At 36.5% G+C, this 21,362-nt stretch overlaps 1 protein-coding gene across 12 annotated transcripts in view; it reads left to right on the plus strand.

The window, feature by feature from the left end:
- Positions 1-21,362, plus strand: part of LOC118451471 (bromodomain adjacent to zinc finger domain protein 2B) — a 132,259-nt gene that overhangs the window by 100,791 nt on the left and 10,106 nt on the right. For 5 of the 12 annotated variants that reach the window (XM_085664619.1, XM_035888056.2, XM_085664613.1 and 2 more), the window contains 20 exons: positions 10-195; positions 349-511; positions 1,001-1,244; positions 1,454-1,718; positions 1,870-2,252; positions 2,596-2,910; positions 3,052-3,326; positions 3,453-3,534; positions 7,722-8,879; positions 14,065-14,130; positions 14,457-14,501; positions 15,822-15,875; positions 17,113-17,311; positions 17,400-17,519; positions 17,646-18,219; positions 18,315-18,534; positions 18,617-19,379; positions 19,437-19,715; positions 19,824-20,322; positions 20,441-20,786. In XM_085664619.1, coding sequence (XP_085520745.1) covers positions 10-195; positions 349-511; positions 1,001-1,244; positions 1,454-1,718; positions 1,870-2,252; positions 2,596-2,910; positions 3,052-3,326; positions 3,453-3,534; positions 7,722-8,879; positions 14,065-14,130; positions 14,457-14,501; positions 15,822-15,875; positions 17,113-17,311; positions 17,400-17,519; positions 17,646-18,219; positions 18,315-18,534; positions 18,617-19,379; positions 19,437-19,715; positions 19,824-20,322; positions 20,441-20,786 — 6,236 coding nt within the window. The remainder of the gene's footprint in view (positions 1-9; positions 196-348; positions 512-1,000; positions 1,245-1,453; positions 1,719-1,869; positions 2,253-2,595; positions 2,911-3,051; positions 3,327-3,452; positions 3,535-7,721; positions 8,880-14,064; positions 14,131-14,456; positions 14,502-15,821; positions 15,876-17,112; positions 17,312-17,399; positions 17,520-17,645; positions 18,220-18,314; positions 18,535-18,616; positions 19,380-19,436; positions 19,716-19,823; positions 20,323-20,440; positions 20,787-21,362) is intronic. The other 7 variants (XM_085664615.1, XM_085664614.1, XM_085664618.1 and 4 more) reach the window with 7 other exon arrangements.

Raw genomic sequence — 21,362 nt, forward strand, 5'->3', positions numbered from 1 at the left:
ATTTTTCAGGTATAACTCCTGCTAGTGCGGCATGGTGGACAATGGCCTCACATTTAGCGGCACAGGACTACCTCGCGAGATTGCAGGGTGCGACAGGACTCCCAGGTTTTCCACCTGGCGCGGAGAGTCTTTTACCGCCTTACCCTGCTTCTCTGTTGAATCCCCCATCCCTTTCGTCCCACAAGTCTACCAAGTGTAAGTAAAACAAACAAGAGAGAATCTACTTTGCTAAGACGATACTTATGATGATATATAATGGTCGATAACTTAATTGATAATTTACAGTAGATGTACACTTTATTATGTAATATTTAAACTAACGATTTGTTCATCGAATGATAATTACAGCTAAGTCGAGCAAGAGTCATAAGACACCGGCGAGCAGCAGTAGCTCGACAACGCCGAGTATGACGAGCAGTAGTTTGCCGGTGTCGAGTCAGGCCACGGTAACACCAACGCATCACAATACCTCGGCAAGCAGCACGCCAAATTCGCAAACGAACGTTGTCAGGTAAATCGATTGACCCTTCACACGTGTGTTCCATTAATTTTTCCTTTTTCTTTTCTTTTTTTTCCGTTTTTTGTTTTCTTCTTTTCTCTTTTCTTTTTTTTCTTTTTTCTTTTTTCTCTTTTTTTTGGGCCCATTTGAAACATTCATAACACAATACGATAAGAGAAACAAAAGGAGAAAAAGAAAAGTAAACAAAAGAAAGAGAAAACGTTAGGACGAAAGAGATCGTAAGATAGAAAAGAAAACGAAAAAAGAAAGAAATAGATAATAGATAAGTGAAACGCTTAGAATAATATTTCCTGATTTTCTTTCACGCTTCGCTGCGATTACAGCAGCTCTGCGAAGGAAGGAAGGTGAGGATTATTACGATCTCGATTTCTTAAAATGATTTCAATTTTTCACACACGTGCCAAGCATAAATGTATATTTAAATAAAAGGGGAAACGTTCCTTGGTCGCTTATTATATGAATGTTGTTTTATTTGTTTAGCGATCCTAGCAGTATATTGGGAGGTGTGCGTTTGCCTCCTGACACGGAGATCATAAAGTATACCTCGAGTATAGTCGGTCCAAAAGTTCCTGGTACGACGAATCGTGGCAGGAAGAAGACGATCTCTTTGGATACACCGAGTGTCAGTGTTCATCCACCGGCGATACCTACGTTGAGTGCTCATCAGACGAACACAACCTCGTCGTCCTTGATGATGGAGCCAAGAAAGTACAGTCGTACAGGGGTAAGTTTCCATCTCTCTTTTCTTCCTTCTTCTTCTCCTCCTTTTCTTTCTCTTTCTTGTTTTCTGTTCTCTCTCTCTCTCTCTCTCTCTCTCTCTCTCTCTCCCTCTCTCTTTCTCCTTTTTTTTATGTTTTCTCTTTTATGAAATTCGATCAATCCGTAAAGTGAATTTCTGGTCAGAAGACACGAAAACGTCCGATTTGATTGTAGACCGAGTCGAACGAGTATCGAGAGTCCGTAGATCGCGTGGAGGTGATCAAATTACCGGCCCACTCAACCAATGGCTCCGTATTGCCAGCACCGTCGGCGTATACCAGTGGTGGCAACAACGCAACCAACTCAAATGACTCCGATGCTCCATTAAATTTATCCCTTAAACCTGCTACGACGAGTAGTAGCTCGCCGATTTCCGGCAGTCAGCCGCTCAGTCAGCTCAGCAATTTGAGCCAATCGTTGCTTGCCTCTGATCGGACGTGTGAGTATCGACCATACATTATCACAATCGTATTATCATAATATTATAATAATTATTTTTCTTCGATCCTTTCTGTAATAATTAGACTTTAACTTATTGGTAATAATTATTTTTCAACTCTATTGCCAATCTATGATTATTAATTAATTAGCGAGACGAAAACCCGGACCAAAGCCGAGAAGAGTGCCGCAAAACTCGGTACCGGTCCCTGCCTCGCCTAGTCCCTCATTGGCACAATTATTTGCCGCTGCGGATTCGCCGCAGAGGCCGAGCAGCGGTAGCGAGGAAAGCGAGAGTGCCAGTACGACCCATCACAAAGATGGTCGTCCTCGTAATCTTGGTCGAGGCGTCTCAAAGCCGAAGAAGAACACTGTCGCGTCTTTGCTCGCACAGAGCAGAGCATTGGGCATAAAGCCCACGCCAACGTTGGATCCTAGCGTGCCATTGTCACACCAGGTCTCGTTGTTGAGGTCGAACATTCTTGCTGCACAATTGCATGCCTCGGCAACGGGCCAGGTTGACGACAAGAATCAGGTAAAAATCGATGCGTTCCAATTGCATTTCTCTTTTCTTTTCTTCTTCTTTCGTTTGTGACTTTTGTTTTTTCTTTTTTTTTTTTTTTTTTTTTTTTTTTTCTTTTTTTTGTTGAATCTCGATTTTCATTTCCCACGTTAAGTTCATTGTTATTTGAGTTTTTATCGTAAAAAAAAAAAAAGAAAAGAAACAAAAAAGAAAACAAAAAAAAGAAAAGAAAGAGAAGAAAAAAAACAACTTCATGTCCATCAGAAGAGCCAACGCTACTCTCTAGGCTGGATCAACGGGATCTTTAGTTTCTTTTCACTTTTGATTTCGCACTAAAATCATGCTCCCTATATAGCGATCTTTACAGGAGAAGATGAAGAACAAATTGCTGGAGGCGTCGGGCGAGGAAAGCAATATGGACGTTACCAGTGAAAGCGGTAGCAACACCGACGTCGTCACCGACACAGACGACGATAATGCCGAGGGTACGCCCAGTGCAAAGAGAAGAAAGCTAAAGCCAAGCGAAAGGGATCTGCAGATGCCCTTGGAACGTGGTTGGAAACGAGAGACTGTTATCAAGGGACTAGGAAAGACTGGAGTTATTAAGGGCGATGTGTCCTATTACAGTCCCTGTGGTAAAACGTTTAGATGCAGTCCCGATCTAGTGAAGGTAAGTCGAAATTTATAAAAATTATATTTGTCAAAGAGATTGATTGATTGAAATGTAGAGGAAAAATCATGTGAAAGTTTAACGATATAAATAAATAAATATATCGGTCGTATATTTACGATATTAATTGGATGTTTCCAGTTTTTGGAACAACAGAATCCCGCCGAGCTTACGACAGCGAACTTTTCGTTCTCGTCCCGTCCATTGGTCGGTGAGTTTCTCCAACCGACGATGGGTTTGGCCGAGGCAGAGTTCGTAAGGCTCGGTGCTCAAGAGGTAGCGAGACGTCTCGAAGAGCTCAGAGCTGCCGGTGGTTTCAGGGACATACGAACTAACAATCAATACGAGAGAGACAAGCTGGCATATGCGAAGAAACTCGCTAAGGAGGAGGCACAACGGCACAAAGAGCAGGCCAGGTGTGACGAAAAACTCAATCGACTTTACCCTACCTATGTCGTTTTAATAATTTCACTTCATGAATCGTCGTTATGTTAAAATCTCTATATGAATCATGATTTATATAACGTCGTATATCGTAACAGGCTCATCAAGGAACAAGAGAAGACGGAACGGCAAGAGGCGGTGAGGCGAGAACGAGAGATTAGAAATCAACAGCTACTCGAGGTAAGTCACAAACTGCTACTGATTTACTTTCGAGTTTCTTTCACGTTTGTCTCGATCTTGTTGTTTCATTCACAAAAAACTGTTCTCTTACTCTATTTGGGATACCTACGTTTTTTGTATTTTGTCCATATGTCGTGCGTGTCGCATGCTCTTTGTGTGTTCCATATTTATATATATATATACACCATTTATAAATATATCTATATATATTTATATATATGTAGATATATATATATACACATATATATACTCTATTTATATATATATACGATTTCCTTAAATGGATATTCTTCTTTAAGGAGACTCTTTTATACTCGCATATATCCCCTTGCCCCCCCTTCTTACTATAACCACCGCCGCTGCCACCACCACCACCACTACCACCACTACCACCACCACCACCACCACCACGAACGACCACCCCAAAAAAACCCCCTTTCTTCGATCAACCCTCTAGAATATTCCGTCGTCTTTCCTAAATAATAATAATATTAATAATAATAAAAAGAGAAAAAAGAAAAGAAAAAGATAAAAGAAAAAAAGAAAAAAGAAAAAAGAAAAAAGGATAATATACACGAAAAAATTATATCCACAGCCAGTACCAAAAATCGCTAGCAATAGTGACAGGAGAATCCAGCATGCCTTCCTCTCCTCTAAACTCGATTTTATCGTTTTATTTGTCTGATTTCATTCTTTTTTTTTTTTTTTTTTTTTTTTTTCCCTTAATTCGTTGTTAGTCTCGAACGTTTAGTCGTGTTAAACGAAAATCATGTGTGCTGCATCTCGCTTATTTCCGTCCTTCGCTCGGCAAAAATCGACGTGGCCGAGCGAATCGACTGGATTCATTGGTTTTATATATTAAGACGAACCGTGCAGCTTTTATAGAGAAATATGAAAGTGGAGACACGTATATGTGATACTGATTTCGATATCTTTACAATTCTATCTTTCTCTCTCTCTCTCTCTTTCTCTCTCACTCTCTCTCTCTCTCTCTCTCTCTCTCTCTCTCTCTCTCTCTCTCTCTCTCTCTCTCTCTCTCATTCTCTCTCATTCTCTCTCATTTTCTATCTCTCTCTCCACATATCTTTCTCTACTCGATTAATATTTCAAGAAGAGTGAAATTGAATGAAATTTTTTCGTGAGAGAGCAACTCCCGTTGTTCGTTTTTAATTTTTTTTCTTTTTTTTTTTTTTTCTTTTTTTTTTTCTCTTTTTGTTATATATATCGGAGATGTCGAAGGTAAAGATGTCGATGTCGGATACGCAAAGAATAAAGAGAGAGAGAAAAGAAAAAAAAAAAAAAAGAAGAAAAAAGAAAAGAAACAAAGTCTCCATAATTTTAAGTTTCTCGAAAGATTTAATAGATATACGTATATATATATATATATTATACATACATACATACATAGGACGGGGTTGCGTCGAAATTAAATCCTCGACGTATGGTCCCTTCGTACGTCTTGAATTAAGATACACGCATCCCCCGCGCCCCGCCCCCCGCCAGCCCTTGCCCTCAACCCCCAACCCAACCCCCTTTGCCACGCCCCCCACCCCCAAGCCCTTTCTCAAACCCCTCTTCAATCTCGTGCTTCTTCTGTACGCTGTAGATACCTTATAAATGAGACGCTTTTCACGGATATTTATTTTTCATAGATGAATTTTATAAAGAGTAGTTCGATTAAGTGGCGTCAACAACAAGCGAAAATCCTCATGCATTTCGAAGTGTCGTTCGGCATTGCCAAAAGGGCCGGTCAGTTTGCCATCGACATTTCAATCCTCGAATAAAAAGTTCGATATGTATATGTATATATATATATGTATATATATATATATATATACATATATATATTTATATATACATACATAGAAATACATATATGTATTTATATATATATATATATAAATACATATATATATATATTTATCTTTGGTCGCGCTTGCTCCGATCGTTTGAAAAATATCACTCTTTATTAGAAATGATCGATATATATACAGGTAGTTCGACTATTATATCGGTATTTAAAGAAATAAGAAAAGATTCAATCCGTCGGAGCATTAGCAATATCAAAGATAAAATAAAACTGATGATTACCCTGTGCAGAAAATAACATTAGGATGAATTATTTTTTAAGCGGGGTTTCTTGCTTCTTCTTTTTTCTTTTTTTTGTTTCTTTTTTTTTCTTATCTTCTCTCTTAAAAAAAAAAAAAGAATGAACAAATTCCTACGAAAGAATATCGTTCATGGCATTGTTCATATTAGATCAAGGGTTTTCTGCGCAAGTTTGCCGAAAAGTTACAAAGTAATAGATGCGCGAATGTAGAGGTGTTAAGAGTTTACAAAAAAAAAATAAATAAAAAAAAAAAGAAACAAAAACAAAAAAAAAGCAAAGGAAAAAGAAAAAGAAAAGCCAAAACAAATAAAAACTAAACAAAAAAAAAAAAAAAGTAAAAGGACAAAAAATCCACTCGCGATAGCCATCCCAAAAATCACCGATCGATGCTCTTGTAAAACGCAAGCGAGATATTACATCCTCTTTCCTTATTTCCAACGCCGCTAACGTCGCCGAATCTTCCCTCCCCCCTCTCCCCCACTCACTGTTACTCTCATTAGTTCATTAAACACCTACCCCCAAGAAGCATTCACACACGCATATCCACATTCACACTCACTGTACAATTCACCGTCTCCTCACACGTATACCACACACGTAGACCATGCAAGGCAACAGAGAGAGAAAAGAAAAACAAAAACAAAAAAAGAGAATGAAAGAAAGAAAGTATTTAACGAACAAACCAATAAAAAAAAAAAAAAAAAAAAAAAAAAAGAAAAAAAAACATTAGAGAACTATACCTATACATATATACATATGTACATATATATATATATATATAAAATAAAAAAAGTAAAAAAAGAATATATATATAAAAAAATAAAAAAACAAAGACGAGAAGAAAAGAGGAAAAGAAACGCCGATAAAAGTGATCAAAGTTAGCTACGTCAGATTTGATAATTAGCTGAATGTAACGGAGTAGGGGTGCCCATTATCGTTTATATAATCGATCCTAATCGATTCTCTCTAATTTCCTTTCTCGGTTCTATAATATCAAAATCAGGAAACACCGAGATTCATCCCTTTTGCCTATGAATTTAACATTTTAACCGCAAGCTGATACGTTTGATCTCCATTAACAAAGTCCCCGTTTAACCAGAGTTTGCCTCGTGATACTTTGTTGTCGGATGATCGTGATTGAAAATGATCGAACTAATATATGCATTAGTGTATGTACATTATATATATATATATATATATATAGATCTATACGTATATAGATCTATCGTCATATAGATATCTATTTATATTATGTACATGCATATTACGAGAAGTTTGCTACCAACCCGTAGCTGTGAAAATGTTGTTGCCTATAGTTGCATATGGCTGCGTCGTTTGTTAGAGAGACGTCTTTGATTTTGGCACGCGCGTCAAAGCCATGGTGGACGACAAAATTAAATGTTAAAGGGAGTATCGATTACGATTATCTCGATGACTTTAGAGAATTTATTTTTTTTTTTTTCTTTTTTTCCTTCTTTTTTCCTTCTTTCTTTCTTTCTGTTTTTCTTTTTTTTCCTTCTTGTTTTCTTTCCTTTTTTCTTTTTTTTTTTTCTTTTTCTTTTTTTTTTCTTCTTGTCAAATATCGTCCACCCTGGTTACACGAATCGCCGTAAAGTGGACTCGAATCGCTGAGGAATAAATTTACGCGAACGATCGTTTCATTTCATTAGATTCGGAAGCTCTTTTCCTTTTTATAAACGTAAAAAAATAGTATTAGAAAAGATTATTTCGTCTCATCGATGATAAGTTCACCGTACGTGCGAGGAAGTAGGACGGGCAAGCCATCGCATGAACAACATCGAACGTGACCGTTTCTAAAGAGTTTTCCACCATCCCCGCCGCCCCTCCCCCGCAATTTACGAGAAAAGATAATAGTTTAAAAAAAAAAAAAAGAAAAAAAAAAAAAAAAAAAAGAACGGAAAGAAAAAAAAGATAGAACGAAACTCGCACGCTCGTGTGCCCAGCGATAAACGACGCCGATGGCCGTCGAAGCTGGGACGAGTTCGTGAGGTATCGTCGATTAACGCGATCGATTATTTTGGGCATACCTGAAACGTGAACGAAAACGAAAACGCAGGGTCGAAAGAGGCTCGCGTTCACGATCAAGCAGAAAATGAAGATCATCCAAGAGATCGAGCGTGGGAAGAGCAAGAGCGACGTTGCGAGAGAACTAGGTCTGGCTAGTAGCACCGTCGCGACGATCTGGAAAAATCGTGAGAGCATCGCCGAGAGCTGGAGAAATCGTGACATGATGCAACAGCAGCAACAACAACAGCAACAACAACAGCAACAACAACAACAACAACAGCATCAACAGCATCATCATCAGCTCCATCATCAACAACAAGTAATAGATCAGGAAGAAGCTATACTATTGAAGAAGCAAACGCTATCTTCCGTATCTCCGGTCGCTTTGAGCCTTTGCTCGGGTACGTCCCCGTTGACGAACTCGAGTATATCGAATTTGAACGTCCTACCGGTAACGACGACGACGACGATGAACGTCGTACCGACGACGTGCATCGTCGGTTCGACTAATAATTCGAGCGCTATCTCTCCAACTACGCCTCTCATGTTGACGTCTACGAGCAATTCGACGAATATCTCAACTAATACAGCGACGATGATGAGCAACAACAACAACAACAGCAATAACAACAACAACAATAACAATAATAACAACAGCAATAACAATAACAACAATAATAACAACAATAGCAGTAGCAGCAGTAGCAGCAGTAACATCAATCATGCTACGATCATGTTAGGCGGGGCACCACCGACCGCCACCGTCGTCGCGACGGCTCCTCAAGTAAATTCCCTCCTACCCTCGGCTACGGCACTCCAGCTGACCGCCAACAACCCTGTGAATGCTGCCAACGCAGTCATCAACGCCGCCTCAAACGCAGCCGCAGCAGCAGCAGCCATCGCAACACTCACGGCTCTCCCATCGACCTCCTCCTCTTCTTCTTCATCTTCTTCTTCTTCTACCTCCTCCTCCTCGTCTATTTGTTCCATCTCGTCCACCTCGCAACAACAACAACAACAACACCAACAACTACTACTACATCAACAACAACAACAACAACAACAACAACAACAACAACAACAACAGGCCGTCCAACCGACGACGCCACCCTCCTCGACGTCCACCGGTACCGCGACGATCGCCGTTCAACCGGACAATACCCAGCAGGCCCAGACCCAGACGCAAAGTGGTCAGGAACTTCTGGAGGTAAGATGTCGTATGAGACGATCCCCCCTAAACCCCCTTAAATCTTTCCTTCCGTTAATCCTCCTATGTCCACCGTTCTCTTTTATCTATCTGTCTATCTATCTTTCTTCATCATCATCATCACCACCAATCTTCCTTCCTTTCATCCATCCATCCATCCATCCATCCATCCATCCGTCCGTCCATTCATTCATTCATCCATCCTTTCTAACCACCCTTCTTTCGTTCGACGTGTTACTAAGAGGTAAGAGACCTTGATTACTGCATCCCCAGTGGTATCTCTACGTCTTTCATATCCCTATCGACGAGGTCGATAAATTATTGACGTGATTCGTTTGTTCGTTCGTTCGTTCGTTCGTTCGTTCGTTCGTTCGTTCGTTCGTTCGTTCGTTCGTTCGTTCGTTCGTCGTTCGTTCGTTCGTTCGTTCGTTCGTTCGTTTGTTCGTTGTGAAGATTAAAGAAAAAAATAAAATAAAAAAAAAATAAAATAAAACAATCAATAAAAAATAAAAAAAAATAAAGAAATGGTAGGTTAGTTTCCGTGTTTGGACGAGAAAAGTGTAGGTTTTTTTTTAGGCTCTTCCATCCTAAATCTCGGTATCCCTTACCCCCCCCCCGCCCCACCAACACCCACACCCACCCATTCCTGACCTAAAACCTCACCATCACTACCACTACCACCACCACCACCACCACCACTATCACCACCACCGTCACTACCACCGCCATCACCCCGTAGAACTCTCTCTCCTCTTATCTAATCCTAAATGTTCTCGTGATTTTTTCAATCCACGAATGAAGGAGACAACGATGCTCGAGAGTTCGCGAACGAGTGTGGCTCGAGAGCTCGAGAGCGTCGAAAGTACCGGAAAAAGAGGGAAAAAAAAGTAAGAGAGAGAGAGAGAGAAAGAGAGAGAGAGATAGATAGAGATAGAAATATATGTGTAGAGAAATAGATAAAAAAAAATAGAGAAGATTACTCAATTGAAAGGTAAACAAATTTATGATCGATCGATCTCTCTTTCTCTTCTTGATCTCGATCTTGTTCTTGTCAAGGAGATCGGTACTGTTGAACGCTAAGCTAAATCTGTTTGCACGTATCAGCTTCATTTATGTTTCAAATAGTTTTTAAGGATTCACGATCGCGTAATGTCGATATTACACAAATCTTTTCTTATTGTTTTTGTGATTTTTTTCCGATTCTTTTTTTTTGTTTTTTTTTTTTTGTTTTTGTTTTATATATATATATATATATATATATATATATATATATATATATATATATAAATGCTATCATTTTTTTCTTTCTTTTTTCTCTTTCTTTCTGTTTTTTTTATTTTTCTTTTATTTTAACCCCCCCCCCACCCCCCCTTTAAATTATTGTTTCTTCTTAATACATGCATATATTTTAATAGTGGAATACGAGCGAAAAATTCGCGTCATATAGTTGCATGCACGTTCGTTCATCGTACTTTTGTTTTTATCTCGATGATATCATTCAACTTTCAAATCAAACGAAATAATCAAGTCTTTAGGATAATTTTTAATATTCTCATATCGTCCATCCGTCAAACGGAGAGGAACGTAAGAAAAAAAGAAAAAAAGAAATAATAAAAAGAATTGAAAAGGAAAAAAAATATTGCAGGACATATACACGATGCCCCAAGTATACACGCGCATACACATAAACTTTATGTGTATAACGTGATTGTTTTGATAAATTTTGTCAAATCGCTTAGGAACAACGATGATGATCATTATTAAACGGTATATTACATCGTGCGAGTTCCCTTACAAATTCATTTTAATTTCAGATCGACTTTAGTAAGTTTGCACTTTGAAAAATCGTATTATCGATCATTTGCGACAACCTCACGATACTGTGGAAAATAAGATCGAGATAAAATGAAAAAGAAAAAGAAAAAAAAAAAAAAGGGAAAAAGGAAAAAGAACAAAAATCGATCGATCGTTCAATTTAACTTCTTATCGATTTCTTGTCATTGAAAATCACGTTCAGGCTGGAGATATCTCGTGAAACTGAGTCTTGACTAAAGTCGATTTTCTTGTTCGGACATCACAAGTGTCATCCATGCATAAAATGAGACTCGCACGACGTAAATACCTGTAAGTGTTTGAAGAAGAAGAAAAAAAAAAGAAAGAGAAAAGAAAGAAAAAAGGGGGTGGGGGGAGTGGAAATCATCGTCGTTGTAAAACACACGTCGTAATCGCGAGGAACGTAAAAAAAAATAAGGAAAGAACAAGAAAGAAAGAAGAAAAAAAATAAATAAATAAAAGGAAAGAAAAAAGAAAGTATAACTAAAAAAAAAAAAAAAAAAGGAAAGAAATGTAAAAATTAGATAAAATTAAACGCTGGCGATAATACGTAGGCACGATGCGTACGATAATGTATGAGAGAAAAAAAAATTAATTGAGTATATATATATTTATATAAAAAAAAAATGTATAAATATATATATGTATGTTATTTATTTTTTCTTTTCAATAATAAGTGATATATATATATATATATATAAATATAAATATATATACACATAATACATATATATGTATATCGACTGTCGCAAACGCTATCCTGTGCCTAGCTTCTCCTGTCACTATGAAAAATAACAGCTAGCTACATGAATTATCCAGCATGCCATGTTTTTTCGAGTTTTTTACCTGTTCTATACAACGAAAACACGTATACTACTTATATATCGGAGAGTAGGCTGTGTTTCAAAAAAGTAAAATTAATCATAGTATTATTAATCGTAATAATAATAATAATAATAATAATAATAATAATTTTAATAATAATATAATAATAATAATTATAACAATAATCATAATAATAATAATAATAATAATAATAATAATAATAATAATAATAATAATAATCAATAATCAATAATAATAATAATAATAATATTAATAATAGTACAAATAGTAAGCTTCTCTCCTTTCTTCTCATATTTTTGAGAAGCCGACGAGCACACTCTCTCTTTCTCTCTCTCTTTCTTTCTTTCTCTTTCTCTCTCTCTCTTTCTCTTTTTTTCTCTTTCTCTTGTTTCTCTCTCTCTCTCTCTCTCTATCTCTATCTTTCTCTCTTTCTCTCTATCTTTATCTCTACCTATCTATCTCTCTTTGTCTTTGTCTATATCTTTTCGGGGTGGATATGTTATAATATAATATTCGTATATACGATTGTTCGTTTTCACGTACGTTTCTATTTACATATATTATATTATTACACATTTTTATATCACTATTATATATTATCTTCTCTGATGATGTTCCTCGTATTTTTATCTATTATTCGATTTAATACCGTGTATATTTATGAAGCTTTCAGCGGTAGCGTATTATATATATACATATATATATATATACATATATATAAAATGTTAAATAAATAAATATATATATATATATATAAAACACCAATTATTATATTAATGTGTATAGTTAGGCGAGTATTTGCTTGGCCCCTGCATGCGCGCTGAAATTTCACTATCTTCTTTTCTACCTCTTGTTCCTATTCTTATTCTTCTATTCTAATTCTATTCTTTTACTATTTTATTTTTTTTCTTCGTTCTCTTTATTCTTTCTCTCTCTTTCTCTCTCTTTCTCTTTTTCCTTTCTCTTTCTCTCTCTCTCTTTCTCTCTCTCTCTCTCTCTCTCTCTCTCTCTCTCTCTCTCTCTCTCTCTCTCTCTCTCTCTCTCTCTCCGTGTAAAGTGGTGTTGGTTTACATGATAATTAAAACCTCTTTGTATTTTGTAGTACTACTTTCGTGTGGCCCGTTATATATTCTTCTTCTTCTTCTTCTGGTTTTTTTTTCTTTCTTTATTCATTTAATTATTTGTTCATTTATTCTTGTATATTTATTTTTGTACGTTTATTTTTGTGTATTTATTTTTGTAATTTATTCCTTTATATATATATATATATATATATATATATATATATATATATATATACTAATCCTTCTTTCTTTTTTTCTTTTTTTTTTTTTTCTTCATTAATCGTGCCTTTGATACTACGCCAATAGAGATCTCGCAAAGAGACACATTCGTATTTTTCGCAAAGGAAAATCGAAAAAAATTATCTTTGCATTTTCCAATTGGTTATCGCCGATTTCGAGATTTCAAGAAAGAAAGAAAAAAAAAAAAAAAAAAAAAAAAAAAAGAAAGAAACTGATCCTTCGATCATCGTCTTTTACGATCGCATGCCTTCGCCAAATCCTACAAAATCTTTACGCACGAAATTGTTCTCTCGTTACTTATTTATTTATTTATTTATTTATTTATTTATTTATTTATTTATTCATTTATTTATTTATTTACTTATTTACTTTTAAATTCATCGCGATATATCTCGTGTATATACGTACATGCATACATACATATATAAACGGCTATCGAATGTATTCGCGATAAGGAAAACAGCTGATCCCCAGAGCGGTTGGAGTGTCTCTCAGCTACGTCCGAAGATACGAGTCCGTCGTATTTAATACATTCTCGAGGCACGGTTCAAATGATGATGATGATGATGATGATGATGATGATGATGATGATGATGATGATGATGATGATGACGATGATGATGATTACAATGGTAAAGATAATTGTATGTGGGATCGAACGATCGGATTTGTTAGATGCTTAGTAATAACTCTTTAATCTCGTGTTTTGTAGTAATCGCGAACGCTTTTTAGACACATTAATCTTCGATTCGCGCGATTAAAAATTTTAAGGGAAAATAATATGAAAAGAAAGAGAAAAAAAAGGCGTGAAGAATTTCGGTACGATTCGGCATCGGTAGAGACGAGAGCGATGAATTTAAAAAAAAAAAAAAAAAAAAAAAAAGAAAGAAGAAGGAAAAAAAGAAAACAAAGAAATTTAATCGCGATTAGAAATTTTCTCGACTAAAAAGAATAATGAAAAAAAGAAAAAAGAAATAAAAAATAGAAAACGAAAGAAATTCTTTTCAGTATTAGGTCTTCTTCTTTATCTTACACGAGAAAAGAAAAAGAAAAATTACGAAAGACAAAGCAAAACGAAACAAAACAAAAAAAACAAAACAAAACAAAACAAAACAAAAAAAGAAAACCAAAAATTAAAAAACAAAACAAAAAATTCCAAATTATTATGGATACGAGTGACGTGTGTGTGGCGTTGTGCGCAGGCGCGGAAAAAACGGCAGGAAGAGGTGGAGAAGATCCGACTGGAAGAGCAACAACGAAAGCAACAGGTAATTCCATATAGAGCGTTTTTAGGATAACAGAAACAAAAAAAAAAAAAAAAATAGAACAGACGGAAAAAAAGAGTGGGAGTGAGGAAGAGGGCGGGAGGATAGGAGGGAGAGAGAGGATGGAAAAAAACAAACGAGAAAGGATAATGAAATTTTCCATTGGAATTTTCTCTCACTCTTTCTCTCCCTCTCTCTCTCTCTCTCTCTCTCTCTTTCTCTCTCTCTGTCTGTCTGTCTGTCTCTCTCGTCTCTCTTTTACTTTCACGATTTAGTTTTTATTATATTAATATTTGATTTAATTATCGTTCATTTATTCATTTTCACAGGAACGTGAATTGAAGAGGCAACAGGCGGTGATGTTCAAGGAGCAGGTGAGTTTTTCTCGATTCTTCTTCCTTTTTTCTTTTTTTTTTTTTTTTTTTTTTTTTTTTTTCTCTCTCTCTCTCTTATTTGTATATTTTTTTATTTACACTCTTTTTTTTTCTCCTTTTTTTTTTCTTCTTCCTCTTCTTCAAAGGAAATTCTTCTCAATCGTTTCTTGGATCGTATCGATCGTGTCGCCGAAGAGTAGATTAGTTTATACGTATGCGTCTACGTGCGTGTACGCGCGTTATTTACGTGCGTGTACGTGCGTTACGTGCGTGTGTGCGTTTGTGTGCTGTGTACGGTGTGTGTTTTGTAGATTTAGTTCGTAATGTGTTTCGTATTCACTGCCTTAATTACCGTCTATCTATCTCATATTGCGCGTACGCTCATCGATTCGTATAATTTCAATGAACGATTTTGCGAAACGATCATCTCTCTCTCTTTCTCTCTCTCCCTTTCACTCTCTCTTTGTGTTTCTATTTATCTATCTATATACATATTATATATCTACCTGTATCTCTATCTCTCTCTCTCTCTCCCTCTCTCTCTCTCTCTCCCTCCCTCTCTCTCTCTCTCTCTCTCTCTCTCTCTCTTATTGATCGTATGTATATTTTATATAGTACATACATGGATATAGGGTAATGAAATATTCCAACGTAAGTGCGATCGTACACACAAACTTACATGGACACGTTAATTTTCGTTCTAACTAAAATATCTATTCGCAAATGTCATTTCGTATTGGTGTTATGTTTTTATCGATGAAATTAATTTCATCAAATATCATTTAATTGAATAAAATTAAATGATATTTGACGGGACACATAGGTTGACTAACATCGGACTTGAATGAAAATTTTTCATATATCGTTTCTAAATTCTTTCTGAATTATTATACGTATCATTGTTGTATTTATCCTAAAATGAAAAATGAAAGGAAAGAAAGGGGGAAGGAAGAAAGAATAAAAAGTAAAAAAAAAAAGAAAATATAAAAACGCGTTTGATCTAATGTCGCTGTAACATTTATTTTTATTTCCTTTCGCATGTGAGATGAATTACGATCGAGAGATACTCATCTCCTCGCGTACGAAAAAAGAGAGAGAGAAAGAGAGAGAGAGCGAGAGAGAAAGAGAGAGAGAGAGAGATGGAGGGGAGTGAGGGTGTGGGGACAGAGACGAAAAGAAAAAAAGAAAGATTAAAACAAAGAAAGAAAGAAGAAAAGAAAAAAAAGAAAAGAAAAGAGAAAAAAAATGAAAGGATCATTAGTTTGAGAGTAGTCATGTAGTTTGAGCACTGGTGGACTGTGGATGTGTTTTGTGCCGCAGATGTACATGCAGGAGCTCACCAAGCAGCGCGAGATGCTCTACACCGTCGAGCTGGTATGTCTCATACCCTCTAGCCTAACAGAACTAATAAACGATCTAACGTTATAATACATATAACGATATTCTAACAAACTGAACTTATAAAGATATTTTAAACGAAATAATAAACGAAAGCACGAAAGTTGATTTGCCGCATTTTCATCTAGTTTTTCTTTTTTTTAATCGTTGCTTTTTTTTTTTTTTTTTTTTTTTTAAGTTTAACTCGCGTCATTTTTTATTTTTATTTTTTTTCCCCATCGTTACGTTTTGTTTCATATATTATCTCATAAACAATAGATTTTTATCATAAATAAATATGTATATATATTTATTTATATATATATATATATATATATATTTCATTACATCATTTATTTGTTAAATGACTTTGCGCTAAGGCGATTAACTTTTTCGTGCTTTTTTTTTTAATTACATTGAGAAATAACATTTTTAATAAATACAAATTTTACATATATATTTTTATATATACATATATACTGTTATCAAAAAAGGGAGTCGAAATTTTTTTATATCGATTCGTCACGATATGTATATATGTATGTATGTCTATGTATACGATATTCATCGATATATATACATATACATACATTTATTTCTTTCTTTATTTATTTATTTATTTAGTATAGTTTGCACGGTTTTCCTTTAATTTAACAAGGATAGAAACGACGAGCATTTTGTGCGAAGTACATGACGCGAGTAAACGTAGTGATATCGTGATTACAGTTTGCATCCATCTGGCACTATACATCGTATTCAGTCTGCGTAGTCACGTGAAAGTATTTGGGGCGGTAGTAGATTTTGCTATTTGCCCGTGCGTGCAAAATTGTGCTTAGATTTAAATAAAATAGATAATACAATATATGTTATTATTTATACATACATACATACACACATATATATATATATATATGTGTATGTATGTATGGATACAAACACATATAAGTTCATAGAGACACAAAATATTACATGCATACATACATACATACATACATACATACATACATACATACATACATACAACATACATTCATACGTACATGCTTTTTATACATAGATGGATACACGAATATATCATATAAATGCATATTCATACACAAAAAAAAAATTCGTCCCTTCGAGAAGATTATTTTTTCAAAATTGATTATTGCTTTCATTTTATTATTTCTTTTTCATCGTGTTCCGTGTAAGAAAGTCCTTATCTTCTTTTGTTTATAATCACGGGAAATCATAGGAACGAGAAAGAAGGAGACAACACATGGCTTTGGTCAGAGCACTTGAGAATCGTCGTAAGATGGAAGAGAGAGAGAAAAAACGATTGGAGGCAAGAGCCGAGAGAATAGCCACGAAAGAGAAACGTGCAGAGCAAAGGAAGGTTGAGATGGAATTGATAGAACAGATTAGAAAACCCGTCGAAGACATGGAACTGACAGGTACCTTCGTATTTTATAATTAATCAATTTACGTTATCTAACAATTTGTACTATTGTTAAACGAGAATGATAACAAATGTTATTACAGATCACCGAGCTCTGCCAGAAATCAAGAGAATACCTGGACTGAAGTTATCGGGACAGGCCTTCGCCGATATAGTCATGGTCTTTGAGTTTCTTCATAATTTTGGTGAAACTTTGGGTTTTGGTGAGATAAATTATTAAAATCTCAGATAAAATCTATATATATTATATATATATATATATATATATATATATATATGCGTGTGTATGTATGTATGTTATGTAATGTAACATTTTATTTCATTTGAAGACATGGAATCCCTACCGAGTCTAAAGAGTCTGCAATTGGCTCTGTTGAACGACGAAGAGGCCGAGGAGGAAATGCTTTCTGTGATGACACATCTTTTGGTGTGCGCTATCGAAGACCCAGGCATTCCACAACCAGCAAGACATACTACTGGCCTTGGACAAAGTTTAAGACAGGCTGACATCACTCATGCTAATATCAGCGAGGTTCTAAGAATTTATCTTTACGCGAATGCGACCGGTGAGGTAAAGGCTCTCACGGGAGTATGCCTGGAACGTGAACGTGACAAGAGATTTGCCGATCATCATCAGAACGGTGGCGATTATGCCTCGACGTGTTCGGGCAAGAACGCTCAGTTCTATGAGCATTTGCACAATAATGAAACATGGAAAATGTCAGAGAGGTTAAGAGACAAGCCATTCCTTGCACTTAATCCAACGCACAAGGCACAAATGTTAGCGTTCCTTTGTAACGAGCTATTGCAAAATAAGGCTGTGATTAGGCAAATCGAAGGTAGCCTGGAAACAGTGGCTCAGTTGAGAAAGGAAAGATTCGTTTTGGATACAAAGATCAGAAAGTGAGTTTTGATTTATACGTTTCGATTATCGAACAAAATTAAATTTATTTAATTACATGGATTATTATATATGTCTTTTTGTATATTATTTTTAGGCTTAGACAATTACATAGTCGTAAAGTGAGAATGGAAGCGGTTGGTGTAATAGTGAATAAAACCGGTGACACGATCACCATCGAGAAAAAAGAAGTTGACGAGGAAGGTAATACAACGTCTACGGCGGTAGGTACAACGCCTACTCCTGATGAGATTCATCACGAGGACGAGGTCGAGGATATGTCGGAAAACGAGAGCGAAGGAACTCAACCTGAGGAGGTAAGGGTTCACTCATTTTCCTATAAGACGAATCATCTCGTTTTAGTCCTTTTTAAAGAATCATAATATCTCGTTGATTCAGGAGGAGGATAAAAATCTGTCGGGCGAGGAACTCGGCAAAAAGTTGGATAAACTTTTAAAGCAGTCGGAGGAACAGCTGCAGAAATTGAATAGCTCGTCTAAGCAATTACGCGCTCACATATTTGGACAGGACAGGTATTGGAGGAGATACTGGGAATTGGCGTGCGCCGGTGGTATATTCGTCGAAGCTATGGAAAGCGCGGAACCCGAGGTCTTGGAATTGCAAGCAGAATTAGACGAAAAGTACAAAGATATGCCGGTTGAGGATAAGACCGAGACGAAACAGGAGGATGGGAAACCTAACACGGAGAATAGAGAGAACGAAGCACCGAACGAACCTATGAAAGATGAGAAGAAATTGAATGTGAACCAGGATGAGGAGGATACGAAATCTCAACCTAAGGATAAAAAAACCGACTATGAGGAAATTAATTGTAAGAAGGAACCCGTGCAGAATTGTGGCTTGGATAACACGGATAACGTGAAGGAAGAGAGGAGACACGATGGTGACAGCATGATGACCGATGCGAAGACCAACGTGACTTCCGAAGAGATAAAACAAGAAACGGAGATTGTCAAAATGGAGGTCGACGTGAAGATGGAAGAGCCGAAAAAGGAAAACGAAGAAATGGACGAGGAAATGCCGAAGCCAGTCGTCAAGATGATGGAGGATAAGATCGTCGAGACGATACCAAATGGCGACAAGTTCAATCACATCAACAATCTCCACAACGGCAAGGAACTCAACGGCACATTCATTTCTAGTGAGTCCCTATTGACCCCCGTCGAGTTGTACTAACGAAATTAATAATTAATATTAGTCATGTCGATAATTACAGACAACAACGCCGAGCCCAACTGGTTCTCGATTTTACCCCGAGAAACTTGCGATACACCTGGACCTAGCACGAAGCAAATATTTGGAATAGCCGAACCAACGGAACTCAGGATACCAGTTTTTCCACCACCAGCTAGTCCGAATTACGACAGATGCGATAGTCCTGCGCCTTTGATACTCACCCAAGATGAAGCCGTGCAGCTCGAATATCTCAAAGTACATGGATTACCACCTCCTGGAGAAGCCAAACCAGTATCGAAAGGTAAGACGTTAGGATGATTTTTTTCTTTTTTTCTTTTTTCTTTTTTTTCTTTTTTTCTTTTTTTTTTTATTAATCTCATTCATTCTAATCGACGTTTATCCCTGATAGACCTACGGTATGGTTGGTGGAGAATCACGGACGTTGACACGTTCCAAGAATTATTAGAACATCTTCATTCACGTGGCGTTCGTGAAAAAGAATTGAAACGTACGACTTGGGCGACGATGGAATCGTTCTTGGCTGTGACCGGTAGGATCAATGTTGATCCAGGTAATATCGGAGCGACCGAGCTTCAACCAGAACCCGACGAACCCGATACGCCGATTCCGAAACCGGATCATCCTGAGAATTGGAGCGAGCAAGTAGCATTGCGCGTCGATGCACAGCTTCTCGAGCAGGTTGAAGCTTTAGAGGACAAGGTAGCCAATGCCAGTATGCAGGTCAAGGGATGGAAACTTCCTCCACGGGCTGGAACCGAGGAGGCAGATGAAATCGAAAAATTGAACGAAATGGAGAAGATCAGTGCGGTTGAACAGGCAAGGCAAAGGTTACTCTCTTTGGAGGCAGCCATCGAAAGGAGATACTTGAAACCACCATTAGGAGTTTGGTAAGAATTTCGAAAAGATTTCTTTTTTTCTGTTTTTTTTTTCTTTTTTTCTTTTTTTTTCAATAAACGAAAGACAAGAAAATTATTATATGTCAATGTTTTTTTGATTATATTATAGCACGGGAGATCCAAATCTGGCGGCACTGAAGGCAGAACAGGCAGCCGCTGCCAACGCCAACTCGAACAATTCGGATCAGAGTAATCAGGCACCTATTCCGCAAGAAGAGACAACACCCAGAGGGCTGAACAACTGGCGAGAAGCTACCGCACGTGCTCACACATCGGCTCAGCTAGCCATGGCGCTTTATATGCTCGAGGCCAGCATCGCTTGGGACAAGAGCATCATGAAGGCTGTGAGTCTAACACCAGCTAGAAACTCGGTCTGCGTCAAGCTACGAAACCGCTGCGTCTCACTCAAAGCTACCACTCAGTACAATCAACTATTGACTACTTCTCAGACCTCTGTGGGTATTCGCACTAACTTACTAACCGAATTGTCCTTTTGCTTCCTACCTATGTCTTTCTCCCCTTTGGATTCAATGAACCACACGAAGCATGTCTGCTTCAAAAAGAGAAGAAGACATCGATTATGATTAAACTTATAGAACGAATATCTGCTTTTTTCATCTTAAAAAGAAAAATTATTAAAATAAAAATGAAGACACTTGATTCATTTTATACTTGTCGTTCGATATTTCTTCTTGAATTATGTCTCGAATATGAATATTAATATTCGTATTGCAGATTCCATTGTTTTATAAATAAATAAATTATCAATATACAGTAACGCAATATCGGGAAAATAAACATACATAGTATTTGCATTAAAGTGAATTCTGGTTTTTTTTTTTTTTTTGTTATTATTTGTGAATACTTGTAAAGTTCAAATTGAAGTCTATCATGCTCGCCTTGAAAAAAAAAAAAAAAAAAAAAAAAAAAGTAAATGAAAGTCACATTGTAAAAGAAAATCCATGCAAGTATGTGCAAGGAAGGTTAAAAGTAAAAAAATATATATATAATTATACACACAAGTATATATA

The sequence above is a fragment of the Vespa mandarinia genome, chromosome 2, assembly GCF_050613455.1.
Source record: "Vespa mandarinia isolate Hongniang chromosome 2, ASM5061345v1, whole genome shotgun sequence".
NCBI lineage: Eukaryota > Metazoa > Arthropoda > Insecta > Hymenoptera > Vespidae > Vespa > Vespa mandarinia.